The sequence below is a fragment of the Pelmatolapia mariae genome, linkage group LG18 (genome assembly GCF_036321145.2).
Source record: "Pelmatolapia mariae isolate MD_Pm_ZW linkage group LG18, Pm_UMD_F_2, whole genome shotgun sequence".
Classification (NCBI taxonomy): domain Eukaryota; kingdom Metazoa; phylum Chordata; class Actinopteri; order Cichliformes; family Cichlidae; genus Pelmatolapia; species Pelmatolapia mariae.
In genome coordinates, this window is record NC_086243.1 from 25,555,748 (window position 1) to 25,583,416 (window position 27,669).

Genomic DNA, 27,669 nt, shown 5'->3' on the forward strand with positions numbered 1-27,669 from the left:
CAACAGTAACGTTAGCAACCACGCTGAGCGACAGGGACGGTTATCGTTAATGTGAAGAAAGGACTGCAGTCTAATATGTTTCTCTAAGTACAGACTGAGTTTATGTTGCAGACCGGGAGTACCATCGGATCCACCTGAGAAGCGGCGTCCTTTGGTACCGAGCAGGTAAGGCCGAAGGCTGACGTTGCGGCTGACTGTGCCGTAGTCACTGTGGGATTGTCCCCGATCACAGGAGGCTAACGTTAGCCAGTACGTTGCGCACGAGACGGCTATCAGTGGCTAACCATTTCACCTAAACACTCTCTCTGGAGGGTAATACGTACACCTTTTGTTGTTTTTCTATGTTCCTTGTGGGTATTACGTCAGATAAAATGCTCTTAGGATGGCCGTTAGCATGCTAAGGTTAACAGCGAAATAGGGCTAGTCAGCCCGTGACGCTGTCAACGCCTCGTCTGGTTTTGACAGCTCACTTTGGACAAGGCCGAAGCCACACATATCTGTAGTATTCACTGTTTTTATCTACGTGAGGCTAAACCACCCGCTGCTTTAAACCAGGGTAGTTAAAACATGGCCCTTTTTAACTGAGTTTTTTTTTTTTAAACATTATGGCCAATGCTACCCATTTGTAGACAGTCTGTTGCTAAAGTGAGCTGTTAAGCTTTACATGCGTTGTTGTTGTTGTTTTTCCGCCTTCCGGTGTTTATTGTGTTGCTGCTTATCATTTCAAATTTTCCCTAAAGATAACAGCTACAGCCACAGCCAGCATCGCTGCTTTCATTAGTGGTGCGAGGTTCGGGTTAACGCCCCACCCTGACCGCGCCACCCCTTTGTGCACAGTTTAATATCATGTAGTATTGTCACGTTGCTGGCGGAGGCAGTGAAACGGTGCAAAGAAAGGTTTGTTAGCCGAGATACTCTTCCTATCACCAGCTTTACGTAATCTCACGAGGCTTGACAGTGAAACTAGCTTCTAATCAGATTTTCCTGGCGTGTACTACAGAGGTTAAGGTCACTTCAGCTTTTGCAGGGATGGCCGCAAAGTCCAGGTAATTGCGAGGAGCCTGGTAAGATGAACGAAACCTCGCCCTGTTTCACTTTGCAGAGATTTAGTGTTGGTATGAAATGAAATTAGTTTCAAAGGCGTCATTGATTATTAACTTCGACTTGGAGACGGTTTTGATGAGGGGAGGAAGCAGGCTTATTGACTCGCACGTGACTGAACATGAACTTTTCATATCTCCCAGTCGACCTGTTGTCTTGACCAGATCATGACGCTACAAACCCAGACACAGATGCAGGGTTTCTTTTGCATAAATAAACCTTTGGCTTTCCACCTTTACTGTGATAAACATGATGTTAACAACTTTGCATACACTTCTGTTAATTCTTTTGCCTAACAATATGCAGAGCAATTGTGCTTATGTGCATTGTCCCTCAAAGGTCCACTCTGAGCAGGAAAAACCCTGAAATATTTGCCATCTTCCCGCTGTCAAATATAATATCTGATATCTAATGTCAGATATTAAATGGACTATCATTGTTTTCTCACTGCTAAGATGATGGATGAATCAGCAGTTCTAGTTTTGGGGATCACATTTTGTCAGAAATAAACTGATTGCTTTCAATTACTTAGGTAAACTCAAAATGTTTACCATCTTCTGCTCAAAGACAGACCTGGAACCTAATTGTTTAGTCGCCGAGTATTTTATTATATATTTCTTTGGATGATTAGAAATGAGAAGACTTAAAATTGAAGAGAAAACATTTATGTGCTACCTGGATAGTAACCCAAGCATCGTCGACCCGTGGTTTTGTGCCCAGAATGGCTATTGGATGATCCGGCCTGGCTTGTAATGATGCATCTACATGTGCATCTGTCTTTCATCTGCATTGAAGAGTAATATTAGTGCAAACAGCACTTGGAACAATACACAAAATTGGCTTCATGTCATTAACCACAAACACCGACTGATGAGATGGAGCTATGTCCTGTGTGTACTTCTGAGGTTTTTTTCCCCCCCTCATACTGTTGTTGTCGTCTGTGGGCTGTACAATGGAAAAAAAAAAGAAGAAGAAACAATCAGAGAGGGAGGGAATCACAATGATCAGCTTTCTCTCTTAACCCTGGTTTTCTGCTTCAGACTCTGTGCACGCTCACTTGACTGCGATTGAGTGCCTCCTGCTTCGGTCAGAGGAATTCCTGATAAAAGTCTATAAAGGATATGAAAAAAAAGACAACTTTTCTGCAAATAAGCTGAGAGTATTACTGCAGAAAGTCATTTATTTTGTGACTCTGTGAATTAATATTTAATTTGTCACTCAGTTCACTTTCAGCGCAACAGTTATTAAAACGTGACTGCTACACATTTGAGCTCTGAGTGTTAAACTGGATCTGTAGAAACATTAAAACTAACCTGTTGTGTTTACGCCTGACTCTGTACCACAGCTTAATGGTGGAGAGGTAGAAATCACTTAGACTATGGCCAGATCAAAGTGAAATGGAATATATTTGGTGACAAAGTGTTTTTGTCTGTGTTAAACAAACTTTGGAGGAGATTGGGAGAAATATGAACTTTACTGCAGGCCTTCTCTCTCTCTCTCACACACACACACACACACACACACACACACACACACACACACACACACACACACACACACACACACACACACACACACACACACCTCTTAGGCCAGTGGATCAAGCTTTTGCTGTCTCCCACAAAGTAAAACATTTGATTGTTTTATATACTCCTAGTTTAATACAGAATATAGAATGATTAATAGATTTATAATTTAGATGATTAATTTATAGCAGAAAAGGTAGTTTTGGCATGGCAGGTGAACAGCTGGCTCTTCTCATTTAGACGGACTGTTCAACAAAGGACTTTTACTGGTGTTTTAATGGAAAAATATTGACTGTAAGAAATAAACAAGTCATTAAAAAGAGTTAATTTTAGCAAGGTTTCTTCAGAGGGAAATTAATCAGTGGAAACTAGGGAAGAAGGTGATATAGGTCAACTTCCAAGAAACAACAATAATATAACAATAATTTTGATGATACGAGGAAAAAATGCTGGGCAACGTTTTATTGATGCTCGCAGGCAGCAGCATTTATAAGTGTAAGCTAATGAAGAGCGTTTTCTATCCCTCTTTTCTAATGAGTTACTGTCATTGATGACACAGTTTGTTATTCAAAGTGCAAATCTATTGAAACAAAGTGCCAGCGGCATTATAGTGCAGTAATAGTGACACACCATTATGCAGCATAAATCAAATGTAAGCGCAATACTAGCCTAGGGAGATTTTCCTGTGACAAAGTTAAGTAAAAGTATTAAATAACTTCTTAACACGTACGTTTTAGAATAGCTAAAGTAACCGAACCTTGTAAATTCAAAAATATTTTCCAACTGGAATCTCGTGTCCTGAGTTGAGCTTTCAACCAGCTGCTTAAAGCCCTGCTTTTCCAGCATGTAACTGCATCAGTAATTCCATTTATCATTTGCAATTCCTGTCATGCAGATTCAAACCAGCGAGTGCTCCAGCGGCACTTGGCGGAGACATTTGTGTACATTTGGGTAACACATCTCCAGCTGCTAGCATCTCCTCCTTTGTAGCCTGATTGTACTCAACTGTGTTAGTCACAGTTGTGATCTAGGAAGGTAAAAAGAAGTTGTGACGCTGGAAGTTCGGATTTTAAGCTCAACATACCTCACTAACCCATTATTCTCACTTTGTAGTACATCCCTCTGTTTTGAGGATGCACATCTTCCTCTTTGCACTAAAATAGATGGAGCTATATCCTGTGTGTATTTCTTTGTTTTTTACTCATACGTTTGCACTTAGCAGGTGTCTTCTGTGCTTGTTGGCAAGCCAAAGCGGTATATCATAGGTTTAAAGACATTGTGTATGCTGTGGCACTCTGGATGAGTCATTTCATCATTAATGTGGTTTAAATCTGCTGAGTGAATCTGCTGTCATCAATCAGTAAGTCTTTATTTATATAGCACCTGTTGTGAAGGCTAGTGGAGTTCTAAGTGCATAAGAGATGACTGATAAGACAGAAATCAGTGTACTAAAGTAGAATAATAGTAATAAAAAAAAGATAAGCTATGGAGCATATTTTAAAGGAGAAAATATCATAAAGTAAAGGCAAATAAGATGTGTAATAGCCTGTAAGCACACCATGAGTATATCAGTAAAATGAAGTGAAACTGAAAACAATAATCCAATGCTGGATAAAAAGGAAAACATTCATATTTTTATAAAGCACTCTCAGTCACCCTGTAAGTACATGTGACTCCTGTAACCTGTGCCAACGACTGCATTTTGGAGCTTTGTGGTGAATGATGCTATCATTGGTCTGTGGCAGACACAAGTTTTAAGACTAAAGAGGTATTTTCAGGTAAAAAAGAAGCAGTTTTTATGTTAAACTTTTTAGTGGCTGTTGTCGTCCATATCGGACACTACAGATAAAAGTGAAATTACCGGCTTTTGTGCCTCCTGAAATGCAAAGTGTTATCACTTGTGTAATGTGTAATAATGTTTTCTGTTTCTTTAATGCTTCTGTTCCGTCCAGTGACGGTACCCAGAACCTGTTGTGGGGTTTTGTGCTCACAAAACCCCACAACAGTGACTATTTCTATAGCTGCACACGAATTAAATATAAAAATGTAAATTTAAAGAAAGTACACATAATTTTTTTTTTTTTTTTTAATTGGTAGAGAGGAGGACAGCGAGGAGGTAAAACTGATCACGTTCTGGTGTGGAGAAAACTGTGCAAAACCACTTAAAGATAAGGAGAAAAAACTGTCAGGAGGAGTTAACACATGCTAACAAGATGTCAAATAAGCTAAAGAAGCTACTTTAAAGCAAGCCATCTGTTCTGAGAAAAACTTTGTCTCCTGTAAAGAGCTGGATTTGAACCAAAGGCAGCAAGAAGATCACTCCAAAATGTCCCTGAAATTTTGGAGTGACCTTCACCTGTTCATTTGCAGCCTTTTCTATTTCCCCCTTTTATAAAATATGATGTGTCAATATCTTACAGCTGTTGCCCAGTGTTTGATGGAGTAATATGTGACTTAAGAGAAATATGATTCGGGCAAACACTCACACTCAGCCGTTTGCTTTATGATGAAATGCTTCTTTAAACACAGCACTCTGGATAGGCAGACCCCGAGCCACCAGCGTCCCTTGTCATTTTTACCGGCACGCCCCCTGCTCCCCTAAAGGCCAACTGCGTCAGTGTGTGAGCCTTTTTTTTTCTTTTTTGTTTCTTCGGGGTAGGGGATTCGATTGCGTCCTTGACGAGGAGCCCGATAATGGAAAGTTCCAGCGGTTTCTCAGCATCTCACTGCACGGGCCTCATGTATTTGTCGAGCTTCCTCTTTTCACACCGAAAAGTGGAAGTACAGAGATTTTGCTCTTCATTTGTACTAAATGATAATTGCATCATAATTTTTCAGCACGTGCAGGAATGTGTTTGATGAAGTTTGGAAGAGCTTTTGTCATTTATTGGCAGACGTTGGCAGCATGATGCGCTGCTGGATACATTTTATGTATATTATATTACTGAAACTTGAATTGCCTAAGCTTGAATAATCAATCATTATAACCTGTTATGGTTGCAGATGGGATCCAGAATTGTCTGTGAATGAGTAAGGGTTTATCCTCTGGTTCAAAATCAGCTATGTAAGCACTATTGATTTGCTTATAGTTAAAGCAAAGAGGCTACGTTACCCCAGATAGCAGAAGTCTATATATTTTCCTGTTGTTTTTGCTGTTTGCTGATTTTCCTTTGGTGCTGGGCAAAACCTCTTTGGTGAGTGCCAGCATTTTCATTTGCAGGGAAAACCTTAAATTATCAATAAGCTCTAATGAAAACTGATTTTGAGAAGTCTCAGATGCATGATGGCGTATACATCCATCAGACAGAGCAGGAAATAGGCTTCTAGACACAGCTAATTAGTACATCTTGGCTTTGTTTTGTTGTTTTCTCTTTAATCTATCAACGTCTCTGACTCTCAATCAACTGACTGCAGCACAGTCAACTTGTCCATTTGACCATCATCACTAATGGTAATGGAGTGTGATCTAAAGCCTGTGCCTGGAATCATTGGTGTGACTTTCACTTTCATTTTAGTGTGTTTATTGTCAGTGCAAGATTTTCAGGCATGCAACTAAGTCGGACACGTGTCATTCATTTCAGTGTTGCTGTCGGTGAAAATGTGACCCTTTTTTATTCACTTGTACAAAACGTATTTCTCAGTAGACATTTCTTTGCTGTCATCTGCACCCTTTGGTGGTTTGGACTAAATGTAGACAGTATATAAAAGATGAACATGGCTGCCTGTCTCAGTATTAGATCTCTAGAGTTGGAAGATAGCACTACACCCTCTCATTTCTAATATGTTAAGTTATCAGCTAACTCAAGCAAGCTTGATTAGCTTGAGCTGTATAGCCAGGTGCAGCACAAAGGAAGATCTGCTAATTGATGCTAAGTGACATCTATACAAAATATGATAATTTCACTTAGCACAGCTGAAGCAAAGGCTTTCTGGACAGTCTGTACCACACAGCAGTGTTTGTTTATTTCTCAGCTAATTCCATTAAAAAAAGGCACCATTAGCAAACACAGTGAGAGGTTGAGTTCAGTGACTTTAATTAGTGGAGGTGAAGCAGCTACATGTGGGTGTTTAGGCCCTTGTCAAAGGACCTGTGCCCCTAAATCCAGTATACAGATGGATGAGACACGTTTTTGTACTCTCCATTATGGTGTTTTGAAATCAGATGGGACAAACCAGTGATAGATCCTGCTGTAAAACTGAGGCACAGCAGACACTCAAAGGTTCTTGGCAATAATATACCCTAGATAATTGTTTCTGGCTTTTAGAATAACCACCTTAAAATAACTACATGTTTTATTCAGTATAACTTGAAACTGGCGACTAAGTCTGTGAAGTCATCAGGAAAGTGTTCACAGAAGTCGTAGAGGAAGGGAGCCTAGGGGTGTTTTATTTTTTAATTTATTTTCAGAAGTCTTTTGGCAGCTATGCGAGTCGTCCCCTGCTGGCCACAAAAGACAGCACAGCTACATGGATCCAACTTGTCAGAACAAAACCTCTTAAAGCCATAATATAAAACCACAATATAAATATGTGTGACTGTGGCTCTGAAAGTAGAATAGCATTAGATACATACCAGTTTGTTTTACAGTTTACCACTGGCTTCATGTTTCACGCTGGAAGCTGGCTGTCTTTTCATGGCGTCTGTGCTATTCAAGAGGAGTGGCATTGTTTTCCACTTCCAGAGTAGATTTATTTTTCAGCCCTGGGTGTTGATGCTTGGTCTTAACTCGTTCATACATCTCAGCAGTCTGCCTTGTCATCATTAAAGTCATTTATGATGCTTGTTCGACATGAGCTGGACAACTGTGTCATGATCCACTGCTTGGCATGTCAGTGGCTGATAATAAGGGGAATTTGCCAGTCATGCAGGCATGGAAAAAATTTATCTTGTGAGGCGATGAGTCAGGTTACTCGAAGCCTGACTGTCTTGCTTGTCATCAGAGTTGTTCTTTTAAATATATTCTCTGTTACACTGTCAACTATCAGTTACAGGGTTGAGAAGCGCAGTTTTAAGACAAGAAGCCCTCCATTGTATTGTTCTTCTTTTGTTTTGTTTTTTTTTGTTGTTGTTTTAACTCGGAGTCACTCAACTCAAATTGCAAGTCATGGACTAAATGTTGTTGTTTTTTTTTTTTTCTTTCTCTTTCACATCCTCAGGCCAGTGGGTGAGCAATGCCACCGGTGTCCAGCTGTGACTGCCCCCACCTGGACTGCGTGGGTGAGATCACCAAGGAAGAACTTATTCAAAAATCTCATGTGAGTGACCCACTCCACCCTCTGTTGTATTAAAAGTGCTATGCGGCATAACAAAGACTGCATGACAAGCCTGTTTTTATTGTTTTGGGACTTTCTCACCTTAAATGAAATAACCCTGACCTGGGTGTTACATTTTTCTAGGGCCAGTGCCAAGACTGTAAAGTTGGTGGACCAAATTTGTGGGCCTGTTTGGAGGTAAGACGATGTTTGCTGCTGGAAAATGCTGCTCTTGCTTAGTGAAATAGTATCTGCATTAGACTGCATTCTCATTTTTCTGCATCCCCTGTTTAATTTTCTCTGTAGAATGGATGCGCCTATGTGGGTTGTGGAGAATCTCACGCTGACCACAGCACTGTTCACTCGCAGGTGAGACATCTCAGACTTTCCAGTGCGTTTCCATTGTATCAGGATTTGAAATTACATGCAACTTAATCGAAATTACATGCAACCAAAGAAGAAGCAGATGAGGAACAGATGGTAGTTCAGGAATACCAGGTCCCAGGAGTCATGACTTGCAATAAAAGCACCTCCAGCACCACTTTTATTTTTTATTGTTTTTTTCTTCGTCAAAGAGCCCGAGTGTGCATCTTTTTAGCTTTTGAAGTGCGCGTGCTCTCAAAAACCATCAAGCCAACTCTGTGTGCCCACATCTCCACACATCCAGTTCAGTTTCAGCAGTGGATCATCCATTATTAATCTCCTTTCCTCTGGGAAGTGCAGGAGACTCACTATTACTGTCGGTTCCATGGCTACAGTAACTACCCCTCCTGCAGCTCATCCACCCTCTGGTGCTCTCACTGTTGACTAAGGCTTTTCCTCCAGCACGCTAGGGCCATGTGGGGACAGGAGGACTAAAGGGGCAAACATGTAATTTGCTCTGGCTGTTACTATATCCGTTGTTAAGTCTGTATCTGGAAAAGGCTGTAAGAGGGATATTGGATACAGAGGGTGCTGGTGGAGAAATTTAATATTAGCTGGACAATTTTTAAATGATATCGCTCATGAATTTAATATGCATCCTCTATCTGCGACATCTGTCTGCGGTGCTTGCCAGCCACCTTTTTGTGTGTGTGTGTGTGTGTGTGTCTGTGTCTGTGTGTGTGTGTGTGTGTGTGTGTGTGTGTGTGTGTGTGTTGTTTTTTTCCCTTTCATTTTTCTTTCCAGTTGAAGCCATCTAAATCTTTCAAGAATAGGGACCATGCTTAATTAGTGCTCCAGAAGCCCTGAGGGGACAGAAACATTTTAATCTCTTGACTACGCAGTGATGGAGACTACTGCCAGATTGTATGTGACACAGTAGTAAAGGGGAATAACGTTTTTGTTTCTTTGTTTTTGTCAAGCTATAGATCACAGAGCTCAATATCTGTACATTTTTATTACCTGAAGTCAAACTACATGGTGGTAAAGACAAGAGAAAGAATTACAAAAAGCAGAGAAGGAAAAAAGAGAAAATTAAAAAAAAAAAGATATTGATGATTGTTTATGTCAGAATAATCCTCACAGCTTGCAGCATATTTTGTCTTTTCATTTTTTAATTTCTTAATGTGTTTCCGATGCATTTTGGCTGCGTCCTCTCACTAATATTATGACTGAATCAATTTGAAGGGTGTTAACATCCTTTGATATATGTCGACATTTCTGGCACTTCAGTACCACTCTGGCCATATTGTATTTGCCTTATTTGGCACATTAGCAAGCAGATAAACAGCTTAAAAATAAGCATTTTTTCAGGTTTTGAGCACTGAAATGAAGCTATTCTGCTGAAATTCTCTAAAAGGTGGTCTAAGGTCGTTACCTGCTGCCAGTGCTGAGGTGCATGTGATGCTTCAGTACATACATCAGGAAGATAATGACTGACTGATGACTCAGTGGACTTGTTCGCTCATACTGTGTTATTAAATCCCTCTGGCACAGCTGTATCATCTCACATTCAGTTACAGTCACATGATTTAAAATATCCCCCCAGCAAAACCAGTGACAAGAGGAAGGGAAACAAAAATCTTTCATTTCTTGCTTTCTCAACTTCTTAATATTGCACTTTTAATTCCAGTTATCACCGTCTCTCAAAGTGGAGGATGCTCAGTTATTCCTGTGAATACCACACTCTCTAGCTTTAAATAGGTATTTGCTTTTGTTTGTATTTCAAACTCCACTGTACATTTAAAAATGGATGTTTAAAGTAAACTCCTGCATATTTCAAAAAAATTATTTTAAGCTTTCCAGTTACTTTCAAGCTGCCGGTACTCTGAAAGTGTAGTTCCTGATCGGATCACAAGAAGAAGAATGGTAGCCTCTTGCATTTCCTAGCACTCAGTTATTTCACTCTTAAAGACAGAAGAGGCTTAGGAAGGAGACTTGACAGTCAAATGTTTTTTTTTTTTTGTTTTTTTTAATTATTTGACACACAAAACTAGATCCAACCACCTCCTTATGACAATTACAGGGTAAAGCAGATGTTTTATTGCGGCCAGCGCTGCCACAACACCACAAATGTGTTTTTAGTTTTAGTTTTAGTTTGAAAATAGCTTGAGAACGAGGCACGAGTTGTTGTGATGGGACAGGTTTTACTGCATTATTCCCTTTTCTCACGCAATATTATGATTAACAAGGAGCCGAATTTGTTTGAATACAGAGTTAAAACAGTTAGATATTATATATGCTGGTAATACATGCTGTAAAGCTCTGTGAATTCAGCTTGTTATGAATGCCCCACCTGGCATGCTTCCCTTTTATAAATGTTTTAAATTGTGGTGTTTCGAGGCTGTGCTCAGTCTAGTGTGTCACCTCTGCCAGCTCTGCTCTGCGCCGCTGTGGGAAGGCTAATGCAGGCCTGATGAATAATACAGTGTGTGCTGCTGCTCGTATTCGGTCTCGTGTCAACCCGCCCAACAGCAGTGGGTCAGCAGAACTCGGCCACGTTTCCCCTTTAGCCTTCGCTCTGCCTTGACCTCCACCTTTGACTTGAGACAACCAGTTTAGTCTGACTGTGGTTAAAATACTCTGAAGTCTATCCTTTTTTCCTCTTTTTTTTCTACTTCAAATTTGGGTGGTGTATTACTGTGGACCAGTGTAAGTGCCGCGCCCAGTTTGAGATGGTTTGGTTCCCTGTTAACATCTCTGTGTAGATGGAGGGGTACATTCATTGATATTAATTTATTCCTAAGTGTCTTGCCCTGAAATCTAACCATCATAACTAAGTGCCAGACTCTTACCCTAGCCTAAAATCCAGGTTTAACCTGAAACAGGTCTTTGAAGGGATGTGAATAAAAAAAGAAAAAAGAAAAAAAGATTATTTTATTGCCTTTTGTTTCCTGTGACAAATTACTTCTGTCACCTGCTCATGTTGTTTTGATGGTTCAATAAAGCTACAATCTATAATCTGCCTGTTCTGCAAGCCACATGTTGAACAGAAACACAGACATTCAGTGATTGTATCCTATCCTTATTTTCAGAGCAGTAAATGTATGATTGGTAGATGAGTGGGTCATCTACCAAAATAAAAGGTTTAGTAGACGACCCCGCTCCTCCATTTCATGTGTTAACATATGCTTTGACATACTGAATCCTGGTGCATCCATTGGAGTGTGAATGTTTCATTAAAAAGCACTTAGGCATAGATAAAAGTGATGTATCATTGTTTGTTGTGATTGGTTGAATGAAACTTGTAGTATGGAAATGCTTTGAGTGCTTGAATTGAGTAGAAAGGTGCTATGAACGTATCAGTTTATTAGCGTGCTTAGGGAGGATCTACAAATTATACCTGGAACAAAATAATTTGGATAATATACTCAAACTAGTTCTACACTAATGTTCTATGAAGTTAGGTGGATTTGAAATTGCATAAAGGTAGTGTGTGTTATTTAAAATTACTTTAAATAAGCAAACTCTCTTTCAAATTAATTTAATTTGAGAAGAAAAGTCATGAGTTTATTCACCCCATGATTTAGTTGGACTTATCCCGGAATAACTTTAGTCCAGCTGCCAGGAGAGATGTTTAGTTTTTATATATAAAAGCAGCACCACCCATTTCACAAGATGCTGGTTGCTAGATTGCGCTGAAGATAATGAAGCAGGGGCACGTGTGTCAGCTGCTCCTGTTAACACAGTGTTCTTGTTAAACTTTGTTTTTGAGCTCTGACAGTGTCTTAATATAATTTATTTCTTTGGATAGGACACGAGACACAACCTCACGGTGAACCTGACCACACTTCGTGTGTGGTGCTACGCCTGTGGCAAGGAAGTTTTCCTGGAGCGTAAACTAGGTCCTCACTCACCCCACAGCAACAGCAAACCCCTCCCCTTGCCGCAGAACGTGGGTCAGGTATGAGCCAGGCTTCCTTTCTATTGTTATCTCACAGCTTGAAGATACGGTTTACTAGTAGAACAGGCTGGTTTACATATTCACGAATGAGGAATTCCACCAGTAACAATTAAACTGTAGTTATTTATTTCCTAGACGAGATCTTTTATTATAAGGTTTATGTGTGTCTGTTACAGGATGGCAACAAGGCCCCTGGGAGTCCTACCTCCCTGAGAGTGCCCTCTAATGGTGGCTGTGAAGACATAGACATGGAGATGGAAGAGGAAGATGACATACGTGCCAGAGGTGAGCTGTGTTTAACTGATTACCACATCAGTGTCACAAAGAGTTAGCTGGTAGATCTTATCAATGAATACTATAATTTTCAGATTAAAGTATTCAAATCAACACAGCTAGTTTAGATTTTATATTAAACACATCCATTTATTGTGGCAGACGGCCAAAAAACATAACATCTGCCACAAGAGGTGGTGTTTACTGCAGCAATGCAGTTTAAGCAGATTTAGTTTTAACAGTCATACAGCAGTTCATGAAATATTCATGTGCTGTAATCTATTGATTTGTGTTTGTTGACCCTGGTTTTCGGGTCGATGAAGACAATTTTAAAATTTGCTTCAGCTGACATGTCCTGATTTCTGACTGTGTACGCAAAATGGACATTTTTCCTCTTTTGAAAGCCCAAAGAAAAGTCCACATTTGATGGTTGGACTTTTATGGTAGTTAGGATTATCTGGTCCAGAGATCCATGTTCAAGTCGTCCACATAACAGATTGTTACACTTCATTGGTATTATTTTGGATATGGTACTAATTTAAAATATGTTATTAATTACCATTATCAAGTTTAGCCATTAAAATTACTAGTCTGGATATAAAAGCGTTGTGTTTAGATTTCCACACTAAAAAAGGCAGAAAAGGGTTTGCGGTAAATTACAGAGGCTGACACTTGTTTCAAAGCTCTGTTTTCTTGGTTGCCTTAGTGATACATCCTTGCAGAAGCCTGAACAAAAGCATGGGCATACTGTACCTGCTGTAGACACAAAATATTCTTCCTATTGAAAAACATTAGTTTAAAAAACCAAGCAAACAAAAAAACGGCACAACTCGTGTCCACTGAAACAAACAACCATACTGTTTTTTGTGTGTTTTTTTTTCTTGTGGCATACTTTGCCAAGAGATCAGACTTGTTTATTTGATTTACTCCTGGCTAATTTATTAATCATAGCTTTGGCGTTAACCACATGGCATGGCTAGGGGCTTGATTTTTATTCATCTGTGACAATCAGACCAAAAACACCTGAATGGAAAGACTAACAAGTGTGGCTCAATACTTTTGTCCATATAGTGTCTATATAGGGTACATAACATGAACTACCCATTGTCCTTGTTGCACCAATGGGCCAAGTCCTTTAAAAACTATTAAGAGGTTATTAGAGATGACAAATTAATGGTAACAAATATATTTCAAATCAAAAAAATAAGTACACTCTGCTAGGTAAAGGTTAAAGATGTCCAGTAGCCTGTTTGAGCTGACATTGTTGCTTTTATGTGTGGCAACATTGTTGCTTTTATGTGTGGCACAATAATCAAATAAAATCAGTCAGTCAAGACCTTTGCAAAAATGTGAAGTATAAGTTCAACAAACTGGCAAACTTGCAATCAGTTTCTCACAATATTAACCAACAAAGGTAGATATGAGAGGTACATGTCCCGCACGCTCAGATCAAACACTGAACATGCTTCAACGTGCCAGCTCCCCAGTACGAAGTCTGTGCAATGTTCACTTGAAGGAAGCAGGCAACTGCCCAGTGATTGCACAGTGAGCGAGCTGATGTCATTTGTGCCGTTTGACTGTTTTCATGTGTCTGAAAACAGTCAGACGGCATCTCTGACTGTTTTCTGCAGAGAGAGTTCAACTGCGGACAGTGTCCTGTGTTCATTAGTGAAAATGGCTTAAAGGTCGTAAGTGAAGCAGGTTTATATTCAAATCTTCTAATTAAAAGTCGAAGCTCTGCTGCCTTAGACACCTTTTTAATTATTAAAATCAAATACTTTTGAAGTCAGTGAGGTGACAAAAATGTAATTATGTTTTATCGCCTCTTTAATCCAAGTTTGACAAAATTAAAGATGAACACCTCAAATGCAAGAGCTCGGTAATCAGCAGGTGGTTTAGTTCAAAGTGAATGTTATGAATGTAATTAAACAGAGAAGTAAATTTCTGCGATAAGATGAGTCTTTTTAACGGCTCTGATGCACCAAATGGTCTTCAAATAACTAGAGCTGAGAAAAGCCAGCTAATGTGTTGCCTAGGCACCCCCCCTCCCCGTTAGTCATCTGAAACATATATTAAAAGACAAACAAAATCAACTAACAATGATTTACTTGCAGCTGTGAATCTGCAGATGAGGGTAAATTAGGATGACGTGCGGTGCCAAAAACTGTGGTAAACTGCACAATGCCGTTAAGCAGGACTATGAGCGGCAGTGCAGCTCAGTGGGTTCCTGTCAGCTCTGTCCCACCAAAGTCACTGTGGAAGTAATGTTTGCACACAGGCTCCACCAAATGACATATGTTATGTTGCGCCTCATGTGGTGCAGCTCGGGCACTGGCACTGCTTCACAGATATTTTTGTCACACATGCAGATCATATGATTAGGAAGCATGGTGAATACGCTTTGAAAACTAATGTGCTCTGCAGAACAGGCTGGTCGTATATGTGGGCGACATATTTATAAAAGGAAAACACACCTCTGGACCGCTACAGCAGGAATGGACATAATTCAGCACCGCATGTTCCCTCATTTGGTGTTTTGATGAAGGCACTGGACCCACATATTCCTGAGGTGTTTAATTAGGTCAAGTTCAGACATAATTTTCATACTGATTAAACCATTCACTGACTGGCTCGTGCCCTGTGGATGGGAGGGATTGTCATCCCAGAAGCTTCCATGTTAAATGTTGGTGTGTAACAGTGGAAATTCGTTCATTTGGTGGGTTTGTCAAAAGTGTTGCTGTTGTGTATATACTCAAGAAATCAGCTGTTATAGGTGCAACATTTGAGTAATGAAGCACATCCCTTTTTTACATTTTATCACCTGTGGCCATGGTTTCACAAGGTGAAAGAGACAAGTGCATGCTGGGACCTTGTTTATTGTGGTTTGTGCAGTGGCTGTGCAACAAAACTCATGAAGGCAGAACTCAGAATAAATAGAAACATAGGTTCTTGCTTGCATTCCCCAAAACATTATGGCAAATGAAGTTCTAAACCTTAGACCATTGTTATTATACCCCAAACAGAAATAAGACAATGAATTGTAGTAGGAGAGTAGTAAAATCCATTAATATGAGCTGTGTAATGGGGTGGAGACCACAGGCCACAGCAGCTGTGTCTAAAATACACTAGGCAGGCACTTTTTCCTGCCCCTGCTGTAAAATATTAATCTCAGAAATGAAACGGGTCTTGTGAAAATGTAGACACTTTCTGTCTGCCATTAAAATTTACGAGGAGTTGATGAAAGGCTTGCTTTAATTTCCCCGGTGTGCTCTGTCTCCGTCAGGCCTGACAGGACTGAAGAATATAGGCAACACCTGCTACATGAACGCTGCCCTCCAGGCCCTGTCCAACTGGTGAGACCGCTGTTTATCCACCTTCTGTCCCTGCGTCTACCTGTCTATCTCACTGTTCCTGCGCAGACAGCTTTTTCTTCGTCTGACTTTCCTCTCATTTCTCACACTGTTAACGCGCCTATTCAATAGCAATTTGCTGTTTTATACACTGTCTGACTGCCTCTTATTGACTGTGAGAAACAACCGCGGCTGTGCTCATTTGGGAGAGTGACGGTTGAGTGAAAATTGCTGCAGTGCACCATTTGAGATGACAGAAATGGCCTTTTGTAGTTCCCTGTAGGGTCTTCTCTTACAGATGAACACCAACTCTTATACCCCCCCCACAAGTCTTCTGTTGCTTCTCCTCATGTTTTTCTTGCTCCTTTCCCACCATTTCTTTCTTTCTTTTTTCTTTTTTTTTTCTTCCAGTCTGCCTCATCTTTTATTGTTTATTGAAGTGCCAATCTGTGTGATTCACTGCTCATGTTTGGCTTATGTGCGGTGGTCACTTAAATTAGAGCTCTGCAACAAACCTCGAGGCTGTCTTATTGCTTTTATTTTTCATGGAACAACAAAGCACAGCAAAGCCCTTCTTTCTTTCTAATACCATCTACCCACGGGCCAGTAAATGTTTAAATTAAATGGATGATGCTGTGTCTGGATATAAGTAAAAATGGGAAAAGATGTGGGTCAAAATTTGCAATCTAAATCACATTCCAAAAATAGGAAGAACTGACTCACGCAGCTGCAGAAGGAGGGACCTTTTCCTGAAACTTCGCTTTGATGTCTGTTTGTGTGAGCGTAGCGTTCCTCAGTTACTTTCGGGTCATTATGCAGTTCTAAGGACTTTTCTCTTGCCAAGGGAAGGGAACACTCCATGCCTTATTCATCCTGTAGTTTGTCTCTTTCGTGCAAATTCCCGTCCATTCTGTATTCGTCAAGTAAAATCCCCTCAGCTGTTTCTCTTTTCAGCCAGTCTGATGTCCTTCAACTCTCAGCTGTGTGAGGAGGTTTCTCGCATGAGACAAAACCTCTGGGAATTTGTGATATCACTCAATGACTGAAGTATGAATTTAAATGAAATGAATAAAAAATAAAGTGAAGGCAGCATTATGTAGATGTGCCAGAATGAAACCTCGCTGGATCTCTGTTCTTTATAATATTTTTTTTAAATCTTAGAGTCTAATGGAAAACACACATTTAACCTTGAGTAGTATGATAATACTGAGGTATCAAAAAAGCTTTTTACAAATGCTACATATTATAATAATGCAGTATTGTTCTTTGCTCTGTTTTTCTGCCTGTGTCAAAGTTGATGGTTACATTCTGTTTTTTTCAAATTACTCACTTCACTCCAGTCTTCAACAATGACAACCAATGACAAACTGTTTTGCTGAAGGACAGTATTTGGTAGTATTTATTCCTGCATGTGATATATTAATCCATTTTTTTTGTCCCCCTCCTTCTGCAGCCCACCCCTGACACAGTTTTTTCTAGAATGTGGTGGCCTGGTGAGGACGGACAAGAAGCCTGCTCTTTGCAAAAGCTACCAGAAGCTGGTGTCAGACCTGTGGCACAAGAACAGGTATTTGGTTATTTACATGACTGAAGATGGAATATTAACATGCCCCCATGCCACAGTTGGAATTCAGGGGTCGCTTTCATTACTACCCCAGTCGAATAGTAAGATGTTTAGAAAATGACGCATAGTATGTATATAAAAGATGGATGCAGCTCACTTTTCAGACCTGGAAGTCCTGCATTATTTCCAGTGGCCAGCAGGGGGCAACTTCTGTGAATTCAAAAAAAAGTTTCATTATAAAAGAATTTGTGCTGTCAGCGTTAATCTCGTTACAGCACTAAAAAAATGTGTGTGAAAAAATGACCTTACTTCCCAATTGATCCATGAATTCACGGTCTCTTACAAATTTTGAGTTTTAATGAATACAAAATGATATGTGTATTGTAAATTATTCTCCTCATGTAAGTCAATATGGACAAAAAGGCTTGGAGCATTTTTACACAGACCTAGCTTGTGATTGACAAGTCACTGTCATATCAGCACGCAGTGTCTCTCAACTTTAGGCTCAATTCTTTTTGGATTTTGGTATGACGGCATGCAGCCTGATGTTGACGATGATTGCTGACTGGTTGAAAAAATTCACTTAATCAGGAAACGCAGTAGAAATAATGGAACTAAATTACTGTGTTGGCTGTTAAAGACAGTTTGTTGTTGTTAGACTCAGTTTCACTTCATTACAAAGAAGTTCTTTGCTTAATATGACTTTGAGCAACAATGTTTCTTTTATCTATTTTTACACTGCCCCCTGGTGGCAGTACACTGCTACAACACACAGTCATATTCTGCAAAATTACTCATAGGCCCAACACGAAGTCATTCAGTTGGATCCAGCCCTCTGTTGTTGTCAAAGCTGAGATGGTGATGGCAAAAATGTTTCAAACTTCAAATACTTTGCAAAACAATGGATAAAATCACGCTGATTATGTCCATCTTTTATATACAGTCTATCACATGAGAGCAGTTTTGCTGTTTCTAATTTCACACTCAACATTACATGTGACCCCTGCAAAAAAAAGTACTTCTTTAAATCAGGCTGTCTTTTCTGACATTGCAGACCTTCCTATGTGGTCCCAACCAACTTGTTCCAGGGGATCAAAGCCATAAACCCCATGTTTAGAGGATACGCTCAGCAGGTGGGTCATCCCAGATGATGAAATGAATGTGCAATGTTTTCATTACTGCAAATCAAAAAACATGGGGACACTTGTCACACTTTTTCTAGAGTCAAACAGCATATTGGAGTCTTTCATTTGTCATTAAGTGGACAGGTGATATGATGCAAACCTTTGACGACTGTGTTGTACGAAATAATAATATCTCTCTGAAATATGATGAAAGATGATTTGCTTTTATAATAATGTGATAGGCCTATTATTAATCTCTTTTTTCTTTTTGATGATTTTATTGTTTTTTGTGCTGAACTGGGGTTATTTTCAGTCTGACCCCAGATTATTAAGATGCCCCAGATCTTATAGTCTCTCTTATTTCCCTTTCCCTCCGTATCACTCTATTCTCATTCCTTTACAGAAATTACATTTTTTGCAGCTCAAAGCACTCACTCAGCTAAACTGAATCCTCTGCCTTTTCAGTCACTAACATGCACTTTCTTACTCACTCTCACACACACACACACACACACACACACACACACACACACACACACACACACACACACACACACACACACAAAGCCACACATCTGGTCTAAAGGTAAATGGCTTGATTTGATTCCATTTGGCACTTGAAAGCAAAGTTTTGTGCATTACAGACATAAAGGTTTTTTTCAGAGAAGTTAAATTGAAGCACTTTGTGTCTTTGGCTGGTGTCTGTAAATAAGGGATTTATAAGCCTGAATGGTGAATTGATAAAAGAGGCCTGTTTCCTCTTGGCTGGCCACTGTTTGTTCAGAGGTTTTAGCTGAAGAATATTCATTTGTCACGCCACGCTGGGCTGCACAGACTTGGATTAAACATCGCTCTGAATGAAGTTAACATTCCCCAGCTCCTGTGAGAGGAGAGTTCATTTGGCTTGAAGAGGGAGATTGGATGTCTGAGGTTCATTAACTTTGATTACACGTTCATGAGCATTTGGTTTCAGATGTTGTGATCACAATTGGGATAAACACGGCGGTGAAGTGGTTGTTTTATGTAATTTGGAAGATGTGCTTCACTTTGCCTGTCAAACTCAGTAATATATTGGAGGAATAAATGGTGAGTTATAAGGAGCTCTGTTTTCCACATGCTATGGTGACCAAGATAGTAGAATAAATATCTTGCTCTGCTAATATTTTGTGTTTAACTCCACTGTAGGATTCCCAGGAGTTTCTGCGCTGCTTAATGGATCAGCTTCATGAAGAGCTGAAGGAGCAGCTACCTGAGCCCTGCGACCAGTCCCACGGCATCGCAATGGACGACAGTCCCGAGGAGGACAACCATAGCCAGTCAGACAATGACTTCCAGTCATGCGAGTCCTGCGGTAGCAGCGAGAGGGCCGAAAATGAAGTGCAGGGTGGGAATGTGTTGATAGATGACACCAACGAAGCAGAGATGCTGATTCCCGAGCAAGATGAGATTCAGGCCAATAGGGAGTGGCAGAAGGAGAAGAACATGATTAATGACCTGTATCGCTCCGGGACTAATGGCATTACGGGTGGAAGCACTGGAGTGGACATCGACAAAGATGTTGATACCACTACAGAGACCACGCCTATTATCAGCAGCCAGGGAGCCATCAAGGTTCAAGGCAGAGCGTCAGGTAAACACATGAGAAATAGTGGCTTATATTTCACGGGATGACTTTTTGATACTCACAGCTAAATTTATGACCTTAAGAGTCTCTAAACCTTGGTCTTTTTTTTCTTGCAGATTGCTTTCCAGATATCCAAATGCCAAACACCACAAGACCACGAAGTCCAGTCCCCATGGAGGGGCACATTCCCAAAATGTCCAGCAGTCCACCCAAAGCAGCCTCTGGCTGGCCCAGTCTGAACCCGGCACACAAGAAAGGTATTAAACTTTGTTTAGCGCCAGCGAGTTCATCTCCATTATGAGAGGGAGTCGTAGCCAGAATAAGAACTGTAAATATAAAGAGGTTAGCAAGGTAACAGTATCCCAAAACTATCCTTGCTGACTCTTGTGTGAGACATACTGTACTGTATTCTCAAATTTCTCTGCCTCTGTCTGCTTTCCCACAGCAATGACCACATTCTCCCCGCCAAAGAACAAGCGCCAGAAGAAATATCGCAGCATCATCTCAGACGTGTTCGACGGGACCATTGTCAGCTCAGTACAGTGCCTCACCTGTGATCGGGTTAGTGCTTTTGGTTGTCTTTTTGTTAGATCCGATTGAAATGGTAATGAAAATGCTGAGATGTTGAGCCGCAACAGAGGAGTAGGTAGAAAAAATGCCATTCTGATGATGGGAGGAAAGATTATCTGTGATCACAGTGACATTTTCGCCTTAAGGATAATGCTGCAAAGTGACAGCTCCCGACAAATCCTTATAAAAAAACCCCACAAACAAATGAAAAAGCAAAAAAACCAAAAACATTACACTTCTACCTTCTGTGGCCGTCAGGTGTCTGTGACCCTGGAGAACTTCCAGGATATCTCGTTGCCCATTCCAGGGAAGGAAGACCTAGCCAAGCTCCACTCATCCACCCACCAAACCTCCCTGGTGAAAGCTGGCTCCTGTGGGGAAGCTTATGCACCACAGGGGTGGATAGCATTTGTCATGGAGTACATCAAGAGGTGTGTCTATAACCCATATGCTTTATTTTTTATTTATTTATTTTTACATCAGGCACCACTCAGTAGCTGCTTTCTGTTTTTGTCTAAAATTCACCTCCTTCTGTGTTTGTTTCTCCTGTTAGTTGGTTCTGGGGTCCAGTTGTTACACTACAAGACTGCCTTGCAGCTTTCTTTGCCAGAGATGAGCTAAAGGGTAAGCGGGTGGGTGGAAAAATATGTTGTGCCAGTACAAACATCAAGAATGATGTCTCAATAATTGTTTGTTTTGTGTTTTTAATTTTTTCCCTTAGGAGATAACATGTACAGTTGTGAAAAATGCAAGAAGTGAGTAATTTATTGCACATTAACTAAAATGAGATCTAAATGGACTGCACCTGCAATGACTGCTCCTCTCATTGATCTTTTTTTTCCTCCCCCCTCATAGATTACGAAATGGAGTCAAATTTTGTAAAATGCAAAGTTTGCCAGAGGTAAACTGACATTTCTAGATATTTATATGATGAAGAAATCCAAATATTTATCCAGAATGTCTTCAAATGCCAAGCTTCTGAAATGAGAAATGTTTTCATCCTCCTGCTTCAGATCCTGTGTATTCACTTGAAGCGCTTCAGACACGAACTGATGTTCTCCACCAAGATAAGCACCCATGTGTCATTCCCCCTCGAGGGCCTGGACTTGCAGCCTTTCTTGGCCAAAGACAGCTCCGCCCAGACCACCAGCTACGACCTGCTGTCAGTCATCTGTCATCACGGCACTGCCAGCAGTGAGTGGGCGCAGTCACTCCCTTTTCTGCATGAGACCAGGGCAGCTGCCACCATTTGGCACATACGAGTGTCCTGCATTCATTCCCCTGGAAATAAAATTCACACTTACTTGATAGATTTGTGAATGCTGCTCTAACACATCCCCCTGTCTTCTCCCAGATGGCCACTACATAGCCTATTGCAGGAATGATGTGAACAATCTGTGGTATGAATTTGACGACCAAAGTGTGACTGAGGTGTCTGAAGCCTGTGTCCAGAATGCTGAAGCTTACGTGCTCTTTTATAAGTAAGCCTAGCACTCTACTTCTATAACTCCCACCTGAACAAATGTAAAAACAAGCTCTCATTTATCTCTGTAGCATTTTAAAATTCACTACGCTGCTCAGCTATTAAAAATTGGATCGTACTTTTGCTTATTCATCTAAAATACTGATTAATATTTGATCTGTTTCTGTCCCAGAAAGAGCAATGAGGATGCAGTGAAAGAACGTAGGAGGGTGTCGGGCTTATTCAACATGATGGAGCCCAGCCTTCTGCAGTTCTACGTCTCCCGCCAGTGGCTTAACAAGTTCAAGACATTTGCCGAGCCAGGGCCCATTTCCAATGATGACTTCCTGTGTTTGCATGGAGGTGCGTATGAAAATGTCAGTTTTCCTGCTGAAGCCACTCTAAGGTCAGATTGTCCTTTTCCTCGCCCTGTGTCTAAATGCTTTGTGCAAAGCGTTTTGCTTTGACTTTGACACAGCTTTGGCTTTTGTTCTCGCTCTGGATTTCTGATTCTGACAAAGGCATTTCCAACTTCAGAAGAGGGGGAGGGGTTTCTTCTCTCTGTGAAGATGATCCTTCATTCTGTTTTTAGCAGAGAAAGGGAAAAAAGTCCTAAAAGGGTTCATGCGAATGGAAGTGACATAACTGAAAAATAATTTGTGCAGAACAGAGAATGTGTTTACACACTGTAAATAAGCACCTACAGCTTTCTCCCTCCTGCTTGGTAGTCACCAGCACCTAAGCACATAATAACTGGCTAGTCAGGTACATAAGCAGAGATAATATCAGTGCAGTGAAACCATGATTGCTTTGTGGCAGTGCAGCCAGTTGTTTTATTTTGTGTGCAAAGCCAAAAACATCACAGCTTATTTTCACTTTCCTGTTCAAGTGTGCCATGAAAAACACACTAAGCCTCCATCAAGAAGCTCTGGCTGCATGTTTTCCCAGGAGGACTTTTTGAAATGAACAGCTGTAAAATGGTGCTGGTGCAGACATAAAAAAAAACCACACTAATTTTTCTTTGAATTGTTCATTTAAGTCAAAATATATTAGATTAAAGAAGTGAATTTAAAGAATTTAATTACCTGGTACACTGAGTAATTAAGATCATTTTAGATTTATTTAGGGTTCACACGTCATTTTTCATTATTTGGTTCATTATCTTATCTCGGCTTTCACGTTGCATCAAAATTTCATTGTTTTTTTGCACGTTCACTTTTTTTTCCCCCACATTCTTCAGTATCTGCAGGGTCCTACTGCAAGCCTTGTTGTTTGCCTTTTAAGATTAGAGGTTCTTAATTAAATGTTGCCTATTATAAATCAATAAGACAAGGCCCAATGAAATATTCAAGAGGGTTGGGGGAGCAGCAGTGTAGATTTTCAGTCTAGAGGAAACTGCTGCTCATATCTTTCTCACATGTCAAGATGAACTTAAGCTGACAAATGAATTCAAAGAGCTTTATTGCAGCGACATGGAAGGGTTGTTATTTCTTCCTACTTCCACTTCCTTCTTGATCTTGCTGTTTTAAAAGGACTTGCTAAAAGTCAACAAACATTTAATTAACCCAGGTCAGCTTTGCTGTATAAATTATTTGTGTAACCTAGCTTAAAGGAGAAGGAAATGAAGCCCTATAACCTGTAAGTGTAATAAATAATAAAGCTCCTTACAGGCTTATTCAACCTATTTGGTGTTTAATAGTTGGATCAAAAGAGAGAGGTGATTTTAAAAATCTGGAAATTTAGGAATGAGTTGCCACCGTATCCTGACTTTTAGACTCTTAAGCTCAAAAACTCTTTTAGTCCCTAATTAATACAATAAATCAAAGTTCCATCTGGAGCTTTAACTGACATTAAACAGTGGGTTTTCACAGGCTGTAATAAATACATCTGAAGTGTTTTTCAAGAAAAAGCCAAAAATTGGAGCAAAATAAACAACTTTCTGTGGAGATCTAAAAAATAATCTTTTTCATAGTCTCGCACCCTGCGGGGAGTTTAGACATGCAGTTTGGGAAGGAGTTTTAATAACAGGCTCTGGGGGTCTGAAAAAAGGAGAAACTGAAGAATATTTAATGATAGTGGTAGCACAGTTTGAGCAGTGAATTTGACAGAATTGTGCATAGTTGAGCTTCTTGCCCTGTTTAGCTCACCACTGATCTGTAACCATGCGAGCTGTTGCATTTCATGTAAAATAAAATGTTACACTGCAAGCGTCTGACTGCTTTTTCACTGCGTTTCATCAGGTGTGCCGCCCAACAAAGCGACATTCATCGATGACCTGGTAGTGATGCTGCCACAGAATGTGTGGGATCACCTTTACAGCAGGTACACGAAGTCGACACGGCCGCTTTCAGACTGGCTGGAGGCTTTAAGCGTCTTCAGATCCAGCGATTCCTTTGGCTGAAGTAACGTGTGAGCTTGTATGTACTGTTTCCCGCAGGTACGGAGGGGGACCGGCTGTCAACCACCTGTATGTCTGCCACACGTGCCAGACTGAGATAGAAAAGCTGGAGAAAAGGCGTAAGCAAGAGCTGGACATGTTTGTCAGGGTAAGCACCCACCCACTCCTCACCTCACCTGAAAAGCCGTCCAAGCAACGGCTTTATTTAGATAGTTTAAAAACTGGTTTGTGTGTGTGTGTTTTAATGCACGGTGTGTCAGTGCAGCCAGGACTCATAGGTGTGTATAGGCCCCTTTTCTTCAGTCTATTTAACCAGTTGATAGGCTGCATGTGTTGATGCTGTTCACCCCAGCAGGAGATGAGAGGTGCAAGCCAGATGAAAGCCTTATCATTAATGCATTGGGACAGATGCAGCTGTTATTGCCTGCTCGGTGTGCCCACTCACACAATAGCTGCTCAGAAGAGAGATAAGTGTGTGTGTGTGTTTATAAGACAGAGCTAAAAAGGAAGAACAAGGAATTTGTCTTTTTTTTTTTATTTTTCCAAGAGAGACGAAACTGGTGCAGTGTGGTTTTAAGACTGTCTTCTAATTGGAGTAACTACCAGAGAGAATTGATTTGGTTTTCCATTTCCTCTCAATCCTTTCATCCTTACTTTTTTCCTTTTTTTGTCCCCTATCCCATCCCACTTACCCCTCCTCTTTCCCCTCTCCACCCCTTTGCGTCCTCCCTCTTGTCTCTACCTCTCACTCCACCCCCACTTCCTCTCTCCCTCTCTCTGGCTCCTTCTGCTCCCTCTGTAGCTGAACAAGGCGTTCCAGGAGGAGGAGTCTCCAGTGGTCATATACTGCATCAGCATGCAGTGGTTTCGTGAGTGGGAGGGCTTTGTCAAAGGAAAAGACAATGGTAATTGGACAGAGGTCTTGCCTTTCCATTCCCCCACCCCACTCCACCCCCTAGTCCTGTTTAAATGTCTGATTAAAAAGGTTAAATGTTTTCCATGCGATTTATTATGGAGAGACCGAGTTTCTGGAACAAACTGCCAATCTATACGTTTTCATCGACATATGGGGGGGGACAAAGACAAATAGATTCTTTTCTTCTTTTTTTTTTCCTATAGAAAATCCAAATTCTCAGGTTTTTACAAACAGCTCATTTTCAAAAGAAACTGTGGAGTCCCCGTTCATTCTTTTGATTTTTCTTCAAAGAATTCGCTTTAGTCCCCCGAGTCGGGTTTCTATCCTGCTCCAGCAAAATGAAGCGTCAAAATGCATTTCATTGGTGTTCCACTTGTCCTCATATTTTTTTCTTTTTGCTTCCCCTACTTTGTATTGTCACATCTATTTATAACAGCTTGCATCTGGCACGCCTGCAAATGTCTTTTTTTTTTTTTCTTTCTCTTGACTTCTGCTCCTCTAATATTTGTCTTCTCTCTGTAGCGAATGGGGAGCAGATATTGCTTTTTTGTAGTGTGACAAAAGCATTTGACATTTTAACATCATTGCTCTTTGATACAGTTAGGATATGAGAATATAACTCGGTTACTGATGTATGTAATTTCACAACTAATTTTCTTTTCTTCGTCTTTTTCAAGACCCACCGGGACCTATCGACAATTCAAAGATAACAGTAAACAAGAACGGCCATTTAACACTCAAACAAGGTACAAGCAACGTTTTTAAGTTGTAATTCTGTTTCTTCTGCTTTAGTAGGAAATGTATGTCTGAACATTTTATTATGGGTTTTTAAAAAGCATCAAACAAGTCTTGCAGAGATGCTGTGGACTGTAGAGCTGTTTTTCCTGTTGCTGACGTTTACGATGTATACGTTTGTGATTGCACCGACCCTGCAGGAGCAGATTCAGGACAGATCTCTGAGGAAACGTGGAACTTCCTCCACTCCATCTACGGCGGTGGTCCGCTGCTGACGGTTCGACCGAACATCAGCCACCAGGAAGTAGAGTCGTCGCAATCAGAGGAGAAGATCGAGGTGGAGACTCGCTCCGTTTAATCAAGCACTTGACAATACACCACAACAACATCGAAAACGTTTAAGAAACGGAAAGCCTTTTATTTTGCACTTGACTTTTTGTTTCAAAAGCATCCAAGCAAAGGACCTCATCTTTACTCCTGCGTGACAGCCTTTGACAGAGGGAATTAACTGAAAAGGGTCGTCATGTTGTACAAATCTGTATAAAAAGCTCTTAAATTTCTATTAGCACTGTAGTACTCATGTTTCAGGTTTTCAGAACAAAGCATTTAAAATATGTGCAGCTAAAAGAAATTCCACTGAATGCCATATTGTTTTGTTTTTTTTGGGTTTTTTTTTTTCTTTGACCAAATGAGCACATGTTCTATGTCCATGTGTCTTGTGTTGCTGATACTGATGAATCACAATACATCTTGCTGTAGATATACCACATATTTTTTATTTCCTGTTGTATTATTCACTAAATGACAAGGAAAGCAAAATGTGACACTTGGACTATGAAGGGACTAATTGCTGACTAGTCTCAGGAATGAATTTTGTGTTTTGCACTGTTCTGTAGAAGTACAAATTGGCATGCTCACACAGATGTCTGGTTTGTATTTGAATGTACCAGTACTAATAGTATGTTGGTCAAGACTCAGCACTTGGTTATTTATAACAGAAGGGAGTGATTTAACATGATGTCAATAGATTATTATTATCCTTTTTCTTTTTTTCTTTTTTTTTGTGGAAACGTGGCAGGCAGACTTTTTAAGAATGCATGCTCTGAACATTAAAATCCTAGTTGAGCATCACATGTAAGTGCATGTAAATGCAAAGCTGCTCATGATATGTGCACGCAAATCCAGATCTGTCTTCACTAAAACTGTACAGCTGCAGAAAGCACATTGTAGTAATGTAATCAGCATCATAATGAGCAATCTGATTAATTAAAGGCATTATTTTTGTGTATGGGCATAGTGTTGCTTAAATGTGTTGGCTGATTAGGGAGTCAACAAAATGCTGTACTCTTTTGCATATGAGTAAGATCTGTTCTGATTTTTGCTGGCTGACACTATTAAAACTTGATGAAAACATGTTGAATGCTGTGCCCACTCTTTGTGTCACTCTTA

At 40.3% G+C, this 27,669-nt stretch overlaps 1 protein-coding gene across 1 annotated transcript; it reads left to right on the top strand.

The window, feature by feature from the left end:
• On the top strand, positions 1 to 27,646 carry usp33 (ubiquitin specific peptidase 33). Its single transcript, XM_063462795.1, has 24 exons — positions 1 to 165; positions 7,785 to 7,883; positions 8,025 to 8,078; positions 8,187 to 8,249; positions 12,055 to 12,204; positions 12,381 to 12,489; positions 15,761 to 15,830; positions 17,281 to 17,394; positions 18,446 to 18,524; positions 19,701 to 20,145; positions 20,256 to 20,396; positions 20,585 to 20,700; positions 20,968 to 21,140; positions 21,263 to 21,333; positions 21,431 to 21,464; positions 21,565 to 21,610; positions 21,723 to 21,903; positions 22,064 to 22,190; positions 22,365 to 22,534; positions 24,412 to 24,493; positions 24,609 to 24,717; positions 25,372 to 25,474; positions 26,163 to 26,231; positions 26,421 to 27,646. Exons 2-24 carry the CDS (start codon positions 7,800 to 7,802, stop codon positions 26,576 to 26,578), a joined length of 2,748 nt encoding a protein of 915 aa, XP_063318865.1. The 5' UTR covers positions 1 to 165; positions 7,785 to 7,799; the 3' UTR covers positions 26,579 to 27,646.
• Positions 27,647 to 27,669: the final 23 nt, after the last annotated feature.